This window comes from Marmota flaviventris, chromosome 3 (assembly GCF_047511675.1).
Source record: "Marmota flaviventris isolate mMarFla1 chromosome 3, mMarFla1.hap1, whole genome shotgun sequence".
Classification (NCBI taxonomy): domain Eukaryota; kingdom Metazoa; phylum Chordata; class Mammalia; order Rodentia; family Sciuridae; genus Marmota; species Marmota flaviventris.
In genome coordinates this window covers 64608626-64619498 of record NC_092500.1, presented here as the reverse complement: position 1 = coordinate 64619498, position 10873 = coordinate 64608626, and the positions used below count along the sequence as shown (strand labels likewise).

General features: G+C 51.1%; 1 protein-coding gene across 1 annotated transcript; it reads right to left on the bottom strand.

The window, feature by feature from the left end:
- Positions 1-2481: 2481 nt before the first annotated feature.
- On the bottom strand, positions 2482-10248 carry Krt84 (keratin 84). The gene is made up of 9 exons (XM_027949797.3): positions 9697-10248; positions 8319-8527; positions 7682-7742; positions 6776-6871; positions 5717-5881; positions 5443-5568; positions 4742-4962; positions 4092-4123; positions 2482-2831 (listed from the first exon to the last, which is right to left on the bottom strand). The coding sequence occupies exons 1-9, from the start codon at positions 10246-10248 to the stop codon at positions 2482-2484; spliced, it is 1812 nt and encodes a 603-aa protein (XP_027805598.2).
- Positions 10249-10873: the final 625 nt, after the last annotated feature.

Sequence of the window (10873 nt, the reverse complement as noted above, 5' to 3'; positions counted from 1 at the left end):
CTTTGGTGTGGGGAAGGCTTTTCACAAAGAGGGAACTTGCTGGAGGCGCTTGGCTTTGAAACTGCCCAAGAGGGTATCAAGGGCAGCTATTGGCATCTGGTGCAACTGGCTGCTGCTGTGTGCTGCAGGAGCATGGCACTGTAGAAGCCTCTGTGGGGTGGGAACTTGGCTCTGGAGAACCCAAACAGGGACCTGCAAGGAGGCACGTGGAAGGGAATCTCTTACTTGAAACACCAGCCGACAAAGCTTGGAGTTATCTTTAACCCCTCTCTTCCAAAGGGACCAGATCATTTTCACAGTGTAGGCAGGCAAGGGTGACCTTAGAACTGAGGCCATAAATTGAGCCCTGGCACAGGGTGGATGTAGGTCTGGCTGAGAGGCACCAAGGCCACATGAGGAAGCCTTGGTATTGCTGTCTTAGAGGTGTATGCAACTTTGCATAGGGGAGAGGAGCTGGAAGTCAGGAGCCTCTGGAAATGGGGGCGGGGTGGCTGGTGAGGCCAGGGTCAGGCAGGCCTGAGGCTGTGAGCAGGGCACTCTGTATGTCCTTGGGTTGTTGACCAGGGTCTGGGTAAAGCTGAATATATAAAGATAAAATATGTGCTTCCTGATCTCTAAGAAGAGCTATCTGGGGGGAGGCTGATCAGCAATCAATTCCTACTATGACAGATGTGCCCTAATGGAGCGCATCCGGGTTCCTGGTCATGATCCACATTGGCTGATTCCTATTTCCGCTTGAAATAGGAATGCTGTGTCTTGGCCTCTATGATGTAGCCAGACTCAACTCCGGGCAAGTCTCAAGTTTGTCATGCTCTCTATCACCTCTTGGTTTTTGCACACATTGTGGCCTCTGCTTGGAGCACTTCTTTCTTCTTTGTGTGGCTAAGGCATCATCCTTTGCTTCTCTGATAGGACATCACATTCTTTAGGAAGCTTTTCATGATGCCCCAAGTCTGCATTAGGCCTCTACCCTGTGCCAACTCTACTCTTAACAAAGAATCTATCAAATCGAGACTTAATTACTTGTGCATCTGTTCTACCAGATGGATTGGAAACTCTTCGGGGATAAGAATCGAACCTTGTTCCCAACTCTTATGTAGTGGGCATTTATCAAATTGTTGAATGTGAGTGAAAGATGACAGGCCGGAAGTGAGGTGCATGGAGGAGATGACAGTAGGAAGTGTGTGGGCAGATCACGAAGTCCTTGAAAACCATGTGAAGAAGCCTGGGCTACTTCTGGAGAGCAATGGGGAGCCATTGAGGACTATAAGCTGGGGAGAACCACGACTGGTCTTCCATGTGAGAAAGATCTCTCCAGCAGCTTGGAGATGAATGAGTTAGGTGGAAACAAGAGCAGAGATGGAAAGACCCCGAGGTCCCTGCAGTGATCCCAGAGGACCTGGCACTGGGTAGGACCTGGGAACCAGGTGGAAGGGTTCACTTTGGTCAGGAGGAGGGCCCCTCTGAAGGGTAAGGTGAGCTTGGGGAGAAGTGGGCTGTTTGTCACTTGTTCTGAGAGTCTTTGCTCCATGTCTTCTTTGTCTTGAAGAGCTGAGCCCCTCCCTGGCAGGTTCTGAGCTTTCTTTTCCCAGTGCTTCCCCTGGGCTCAGGACACCAGTCCTTGGCAAGTCCTTAGGAGGATGGACTGGGGGGCCTCTAGGAGGCAGTCTCCCCATCCCCAGTGTAGTCCAGAAGGAGAGGCCAGAGTCCTGTTAGAGTGAGCTTGGCAAGTTTATTGAAAACCCAGAAACATAAAGAGCAGAACAAACAGGTGGCACCCCCACCCCCACGTCTCTCTGGAGCTCGTAGACATAACCCTGCTGTGGCCAGGGCTGGGCCTCACACCACCAAAGGACAGGGGCAATGGAGTGCTACAGAGACCACCTCTCCAGCCGCAGCCACCACCTCACCAATACCCCAGGAAGAGGAACACTAGGACATAAGCCACTGGAAGAACCACTGTGGGTGCCGTAGGGGTCCCTGAGCCACCAAAAACTGTGGGTATTTGTGGGCCAGGAAGAGAAGGAGAGACGTGTCCCCGGGCAGGGAAGGCAAGAAGCAGGAAGCAAGAGTTGGGGACACCTGCACTGTGCAGTCCACACTGTGCTCCAGCTCTACCAAAGCCGCAGGTGGCCCTGGAGCCCAAACACCTGCTTTGGGCTTGAACAGTCCTTTTCTCCCCAGGTACACTGCGTCTGGAATTGGGCTCTACCTGCATTTCCCTGGGAAATGGACCGTGAGGAGTGATCCCAAGGAAGGAAATTGGGAATCAGAGAGAAGCCAGTGGGGCTGAGGCTGTGGACAGGATATCTATACTGTGGCAAGATCCTTTAGGGGGTGTCTGACAAGGCACAGCTGCCCTTGGGGACAGCTTGCTGTTGGTGACTGGGCAGGAGGGGTGGCTGGAGACTTCTCAGGGGCACAAGCAGGGGACGTTGAGTTGGTTCTCCTCTGGACAGAAGCTGAGGCCTGGGGGTTGGCTTAGTACTTGGTCCTGCGAGAGGTGGTGGTGGACGAGAAGCGGACGCTGGAGCTGCGGGTACTGCGGCCACCACTGCAGCTGCTGAAGCTACCCTCAGTGGGCAGCGGGCACGGGACGCTGGGGGCGCAGGCCTCACCCACAAGCACTGAGCCCCCCTTGGTGCCCGCGCTCAGCAGGTCCCCGTGGCTGCCCCATGCCCCACCCAGGCTGGAGCTGCAGGAAGTCAGGACCCCTCCTGTGGTGCGGATGCTGCTGCCGCCAGAGAAGGTGACTCCGCTGCGGGACAGGGTGGAGCCAGCGACCAGGTGCTCAGGCCCACACACCACGCCACCCCGGGTGCTGCTCACAGCTGCGGAGAAGAAACCATCAAAGGGGCTAACTCCAGGAGTCAGGGTCCTCTTTTCCTTCTCTTGTCTTGGATGCCCAAAGACTGTGACTGCATTAAAACCCAACAGCCAGGTCAAGGTGGGAGAATTCTGGAAATTCCTCTGGATGTTTGCATCTGTCCATCTGCTGACTATCATATGAAGCCCAAGTTGGTGGGAGTGAGGGTGGGGGCGGAGTGGGCGGGGTGGGCTGGATGACCCAGGCACTGGAGCCTCTAGGAAGCTGTGACCTTCTCTCTGCCGTTCTACTGGGTTCCTGGTGCACTTACTCCCCCATAAGAAACCCTGTCAACATGGGTCCCTTGTCAGCTCTGGACACATTTCCATGTCCCAGGACTTGAACCCTAACCTCTGCATAGACCAGCCCCAGCCTGTCACTACACACTCTTTCTGCCCCCTTCTCTCACCAGGGTCTTTGCTCCATCTGATCTCCCCTGGAGCTTAACCTCCTGCTGAAGGGCCATTGCCTGCTGCTCCTTCCCCTGCCTCCAGGGGCACTCTCCTCCTGGAAGGGGTAGCTCTGACCATCTGACCCATCCAGATTAGCACTCAGTCCTACCACGCATCTGTGTACATTTGTGTTTTCGAGTCAGAAATCTGGATCTGGATTCTGCCTAGTCTTGTGACTTCCAGCAAATCACATCTAGTATGCCAAGGCCTGCTCCTCCTCCCAGGGGTCCTTCCAGGACTAGGGTGGCAGTAACTAGGACTCACCTTTGCAAGAAGATTGAAATTCTAGAGAGCAGGGGCTGGCCTGGAGCTACCCCATAGTGCTCTGCTCAGTGTCCTGTGTACTTTGGGCACAACCAGTACTATTTGACAGGAGGGGGAACTTCCACTCAGTTTGTCCCATCCTTGCCATCAGGGAATGACAGACCTCCCTGGCACAGGCCTTTCCATTCCTTCTTTCTCTGAGATGGTTCCCTTGAAGGACAAGGTCATTCAAAGCAAAAGGACTGAGTCTCTTCTGGAACTTTCTCCTACTTTGATAACTCTGCACACCCTTGTCAATGCTTTGCTCTGGGGAAGGCAGACTCCAAGAGATCTTGGACCTCAGCTGAGGACATGTCCCAGTCCAAGGGGCAGTTGGCCCCTGCTTCCCTAACTGTCTTGGTCATAACCAAGGAGCTTCTTGGGAGGGCCCTGTACCCTGCATGAGCCTGAGTTTAAAAGAAATTTGAAGGAGAGAGAAATGTGAAGAGGAAAAGGCATAAACTACTTACATATGTTAACTGGGCCAACGCCTTCACAGATGCTGGAGAGAAAGGAACAATTTAGTTCACAGGCAGGGGACACTTGGCTCTCAGTCTCAGCTGTACATGCGACTGGGGAGCTTTGAAAAAACCATATGTTCCTAGAGCCTACCCCCAAATTATTTTTTTGGCACTGAGGATTGAACCCAGGGGTGCTTAACCACTGAGCCACATCCCCAGCCTTTTAAATATTTTATTTAGAGACAAGGTCTTGCTGAGTTTCTTAGGTCTTCACTATGTTGCTAAGATCTTCTTGCCTCATCCTCCTATCTCAGCCTCTTGAGCCACTGGGATTACAGGCATGTGCCACCATTCCTGGCTTACCCCCAAACTACTGAATTAAAATATTTAAGGAAATGTATTGTTATTATTTTTAACAAACCAGCCAACCAAGCAAAACTCATGAGACACTGTGCCGCTTTATAGACTTCACATTTGAGAACACAGATCTAGAGCTACCTTCTAATCTCTGGACAAGGACAACCAACTAATGTTTGTGGGAAATGTATTGTCATCTCTGGGAGCAGCTTAGTTTAGCAATTTTCCCCCTGGCTCCTCCCCTTACTTGCTTAACCTTCCCAGATGCCTATGTCTGACCTCCTCCCTCCCAGAGCGCTCACCGGACTTCCTCGCCCTCTAGCAGCCTCCTGTAGGTGGCGATCTCGATGTCCAGGCCCAGCTTGGCGTTCATGAGCTCCTGGTACTCCCGCAGCTGCCGCGCCATGTCCTGCTTGGCCTGCTGCAGGGCGCCCTCCAGGTCCGCCAGCTTGCATTTGGCGTCATTGAGGGCCGCCTCGCCCTGCTGCTCTGCCTCGGCCACTGCTTCCTCCAGCTTGACTCGCTGCAGGGAGGGCAGTTTGCAGTTGGGCTTTGGCAGGGGCCCAGGGGGGTTAGAAACACTGCCCATGGCTGATAGGGATGTAGCTGGGGCCAAGCCAGGGATGGAGCCTCTGGTGGCTGTTTTCCTAGGGATGGTGATCCTGTAGTTTGCTGTCACCAGAGGGTAGAGCTTGACTTTCCCTCCCTTTCCATCCACATTGACTTCACCCTTCCTGATTTTTGCTGCCCATGGGGTCCAGAGAATCCACCTGTTCTTTCGACCTCCCCTCCCTCTCTGGGTCCGCCTCGGGTCATTCCTCCTACATGGGAGATTCTCCCTTCTTCCCTATTTCCTCCTCCAGGAAGTCTTTCCTGCACAAAGCCTCCATTCCTCTGTTTCTGGGTCTTGGCATGACCCTGACTTCATCGGACTTGGGGCTCCCTAAAGCTAGGGGCCCTACCTCTCCCGCTCTGTGGCTTTCTCTCATTTTTTTTTGCCCACCTGAGCCTTGGCATGCTCGATCTCTGCCTTCAACCTGTGGATCAGCCGGGTCAGTTCATTGATCTCGTCCCGTGTGTGGCGTAGGTTGTCACAGTGTTGGCCAGCTGTCACTCGCATCTCCTCATACTGGGATCAGAAGGCAGTGTTTTGAAGTTTCAAAGGTCAGGTAAAGACCACAGCCCCCACTAATTTGGGAACTTCAGAACTTCCCTGGCTCTACTCCATTGAAAGGAGCACTCTCCCCCCAGGGCTAGCCACACCTCTTTTTGCCCACCTTGGTCTGGTACCAGGCCTCAGCATCAGCACGGCTGCGCCTGGCCACCTCCTCATACTGAGCCTTGACTTCGGCGATGATCCCGTCAAGGTTCAGGTCCCTGCTGTTGTCCATCTTCACGATGACTGATGTCTCTGAGATGTGCGACTGCAGCAACTGGATTTCCTGTGTTGGAGGAACAGCAAGGCAGAAGGGCTCAGAGTCTCATCTGTGGCTCAGACCCTGCCATAGAGTCCCTAGGATGTGACTGGGATCAGGGGCAGAAAAACATTGCTATTTGGTTTAGGACACATCAAGATCCTCTACACTGAGGGTAAGGGAAAAGACGTGTCCAAGAACGATTTCAGTGTCACACTAGAACCTTTGCTATCTGCTGGGAGATAGCCCTTCTACCCTCTCCCTTGCTTAGGTTTTAAATAGTAAAACTGCAGTGTCTGTGGACTTGGTGGGGAGAGTGGGAGCCATGCTAGGGATTCAACTTTTCTTTGGCTCATCCAGAAAGTGGCTTTGCTGGTCACATTCCATTGAGAGCTGCCAATATTTTAAACCATGGCCTCCCAAGTCTCAGAACTAGGAGGCTGGAGCTGGCTGGCAAGGCGAGGGCTCCTGGGAGTGTTCACTCAGGGTGTCTTTGCTCAGAGCTGAAAACTCAGCTCTGCCTGGGTCTGCTCCAGACGAAACGGAACACATATGAAGCAAAAGATAATGAGTTAGTTTGGCTACTGGATCAGAAACACCTTTTCTTACATCTCCTGGCAAATCAGTTTTCCAGAGTCATCTGGCCAGTAGAAAGGAAGTGACATTCCTAGACCCCTGTCCTTAGCTTGGCTTATGGAGATTTGGATCACACATGCAAGGTGGCCATTCATAGGCCTGAGCCAGGCTGCTGAGAAGCCTGCTCCCCTGACCTGCTCCACTTGCAGATCCATGACACAGCACATAGACTTGGGTGGTAGGATGTAGGATGCCAACGTTTGAAAATATGCCAGCCTAGGCTAAGCCACCGGGAAGTCCAGGTCAAGCACTGATCCCCTTGGATGCCTTAGAGACGAGCCTCACCTCCATGTACAGGGTTTTAAGGAAGTCAATTTCCTGAGTTAGGGCATCCACGTTGGCTTCTAGATCAGATTTATTCAAGAAAGCTGTGTCCACATCCTGCATAAAAGAGAGAAGGATAAGATACTTATTACCTGTATGCTGCTTACCCTTCCCAACTTGGCAGGATCTGCGAATGGGTGGAAGATCTGGTCAGTTTCCACAGGACCAATTCCTACAGGCTTTTGGGATGGGTGGAATGTCACTGAGTGGAAGTGACTATGGCTCTTCTGAGAACTCCTCCAGAGGCTGCTGGAAATTCTCCAGTGCTCATTTGAAAGCAAGGATTATCTAGCTAATTCATAATACTTAAAAGGTCATCTTTTCATACCTCTGATTCAAGTGACCCAATGAAGTAATCTGATGCCAAATCAGAATTTCCAAGGGAAACTGATGTGATCTTTGGGATTCTGCTGTCTTTGTGTACTCACAAAGCACTGATCTCCTCAGATTCCTGAGAGATGAGCCTCACCTCCATGTACAGGGTTTTAAGGAAGTCAGTTTCCTGAGTCAGGGTATCCATGTTGGCTGAGTTAGGGTATCCATGTCTATATCTGAAGATAGATGCCAGCCATTCTTGCAGAGGCATAACTTGCAGAGGAAAGTAGGTGGGTGTGGTACTAGGAGGTGTATTCTGGGATTGTAAGTCATACCCACCACCTCAGATATCCCATCCACTGAGATGTGTAGAGCTGGAGAAGAACTCACAGCCCCCAACCCCATGTTAGACATGGAGACACTGGAGCTCACATTCCCTTCCATTTTCAAACATAGTCCCTGATTCCATGGGACTCCCTGGGATGTTTCTGGGGGTTCTTGAGAATATTTGCCCTTCTGGAGGAGAAATTTGGGTTTGTTGCTCTTCTTTACCTTCTTCAGAGTCACAAACTCATTCTCAGCATTGGCTCGGAATCCCACCTCCTCCTCATACCTGGGTAATAAAGATGAAGGGGTTAGTTCTCACTGCAAACTGAGGACCAGTTACTCCTAAGCCCTCAGCAAGCCTCTGAGGAACTCTCTGCTCCATTGGGTAACTTGGCTCCCTGTTCCATCTTTAAGACCTATGAGTTGGTGGTCTTAGTTCTTCCAAATCCATTTTACCTTTTCAACTTGGATTTGGGGGTCTGGAGATCTGGACCATTGCTATACTCCTCTATTAGCAATGACTTAGGGTCATTGCACTTGACCATTGACAGAGTAGGATCTAACTCAATGCTGAATGTGGGCATTGTTTTCAGAATCAAGGGAATCCTTTTTCTGGGAATCTCACTCATTCCACTGGCAGTATTAGGGACAAACCATGCCCAATTCCAAGACTTCTTTATCCTCAGGACTCGTGGAGGCACTCTTCCTCCCCTTCACATATTACTATCCTCAATCCTGTCCCCAAGCTGTATATTGTAGCCAACCAATTCCCACCCTCCCAGTTGCTGTCATATGAGCTGGGCTGCTGCTTTGGGAGCAGCCTGTGCCTGTCATCAGTGTGTGCAATCCGGGTTCCACTCACTTCTTCTTGAAGCCCTCGAGGACATCCTGCAAGTGGTTCCTCTCAGCCTGCAGCCGGGCCTGGTCATTGACCAGTGTCTCCAGCTGCCTCCGCAAGTTGGTGATGTAGTTCTCAAAGAGAGGTTCTAGGTTGCTCCTGGCACATTTCTGCTCTTGGAGGAAGCTCCACTTGGTTTCTAAGAGCTTGTTCTGTTGCTCTAGGAACCGTACCTAGATCCACAGGGACAAAGAAATGAAGTGTTTGATAGAGTCCCCACACGTTGGCCAGTTCTCTAGATGGCTGGCAATGAATCTCCATCACATATGGACAGTGTTGTCTCTTTTGTTGACTTTCATTCCTCTTCCAATGCAGGTCACACTGGAAGGGCATATCCGTGACCCTCTACTCACGTTCAGTCAGTCTTGACTACAAATAGACATGTTTCAGTACAATCCCCTCTTTCTCCCCCTAAGAAAGATGTAAGACAGTTCATGGGGAAGGTGGAAAGACTGATTTGTCTATTGCTGAAAACAGATGCCAGCCATTCCTGGCAGACCATACCTTGCAGAGGAAAGTACATTTGGGGTGGGCGTGGTACCAGGAGGTATATTCTGGGATCATAAGCCATACCCACCACCTCAGATATCCCATCCACTGAGATGTGTAGAGCTGGAGAAGAACTCACAGCCCCCACCCCCATGTTAGACATGGAGAAACTGGAGCTCACAGAGTTTCCATTTTCAAACATAGCCCTAGCTTCCTTCTCCATGGACATGGCCTTGGGAGGTCAAGTCTTTTGGAAGTTCATGTCACTGTTCCTCTGCATCAGTGACTACCAGTGTTGGGACCTAGATTTCCCTCAATCTAGGCAACTTGGCCAAACATTCACAGGAGGATGTATTTTTTTTTTCTTTTTACATGAAAATTACTCAATTCACTGTCCAATTTCCTAATCCTGCACAGATGGGGCCACCCAGCTTCAGAAACTGAATATCTTATTAAGGAAACCACAATTTCAAAGGATTAAATCTTTTGAACTTACAACACTCTACATCTGACTGAAGTCCTGGTACTTCCAGCCTGTTGAGGAGACATTTCTAAGTGACCAGATAGTAGGTCTCATTTTTTCCCAGATGCCCTCAGCTTTGGTTAGCCGCCCCTCCTTCCTCCAGAAGACATGACCAGGCCTTGGCCTGTGTTACCATGTAGCAGTTTCTCTGGCTTGTCCTCGTTCCTTGATAGAACCTCCCAGAGGTCATACCTCAATGCTTTGGTAGACACCCAAAGGATCTGGGTCAAAGGTGCTGCCCCAGAGCTGGACTAGTTCTTTTTAAGAGACAGAACTCCCAAGACTTTAGCCTCCCTATCCCAGACCCAGAGATTCAGCCATTATAACTACCTTGTCAATGAAGGAGGCGAACTTGTTGTTGAGGGTCTTGATTTGCTCCTTCTCATCCTTCTTCACCCTCTGGGCATTGGGGTCAATCTCCAGGTTGAGGGGCGTCAGCAGGCTCTGGTTAACAGTCACCGCTGTGATAGATGGGGCTGCTGGTCCTCCAATTCCTCCAACTCTGTAGCCAAAGCCAGGGCTGCTGAAACCATGGCCAAAGCCACTGCCGCCTCCAAAGCCCAGACCAACACCACTGCAGGCCCTAAATCCCAGACCGACACCACTCCTGTCACCAAAGCCGAAGGCCATCCTACTGCCAGGACCAAAGCCAACTCCACAGCGGGTGGGATGAGGGCCTACAGCTGCCATCCGGGGTGCATGGGATCCAAAGTTGATGACACTCCGACTACCAAAGGCACCAAGGCCCCGGAGACCAGGCCCACTCTTGCAGGAGACAGAGCTGGCCTGAAAGTGGCTCAGGTTCTGGGGGGTCACGGCTGAGCAAGAGCTGAAGTTGCCCATCCTGCACCCAGAGCTGACTCTGTAGGAGCGACAAGACATGGTGGCTTCCTGGGTGAGGACCAAGGATGATTGCAGAGTGGGGCGAGCTGGAGTGGGGAGTCCCTTTGAGGCTAGTGGATCCCTCTCACCCCTTTTATGTATGTGGGGATCTGAGGATGGGCCCCATAAAAACGAAAAAGGCATTTATGAGCTTGGGTAGTTAGCAGAAACTCTTCATGCCTATAACCTCCTTAACAATGAGCTAACTCGGACACACCTATTCTCATCAGGATGAGGACTGAAACATCAGACCCATAAACATTAAAAACACATAAACACATAAACATTATGGTCCTATTTTTCCTCATAAGTCCACCACAATTGCCATTATGGGGACATTAATTTGCTTTGGTCATAAATTCAGAGGTTTTTCCACTGCCAGTGTGGCTAACCACCAGAAGGTTAGGATGCTAACAGTCACGGCCAGAGGCTCATGAGGGGTGCATCTGTGCAGACATGTCACCCTAAAAAGGCGAGTGGGTGTACAGAGGAGAGAGACAGGGTCTGTGCAGCTCCACATAAGAAGCGATTGCAAGAGAATATGTTTTTTTTACATCCCTGCGGATAGATGGAATAATCAAAAGACCTTTTGCAGTGTTTTATCTCTTCTCCATGATCAGGTTTG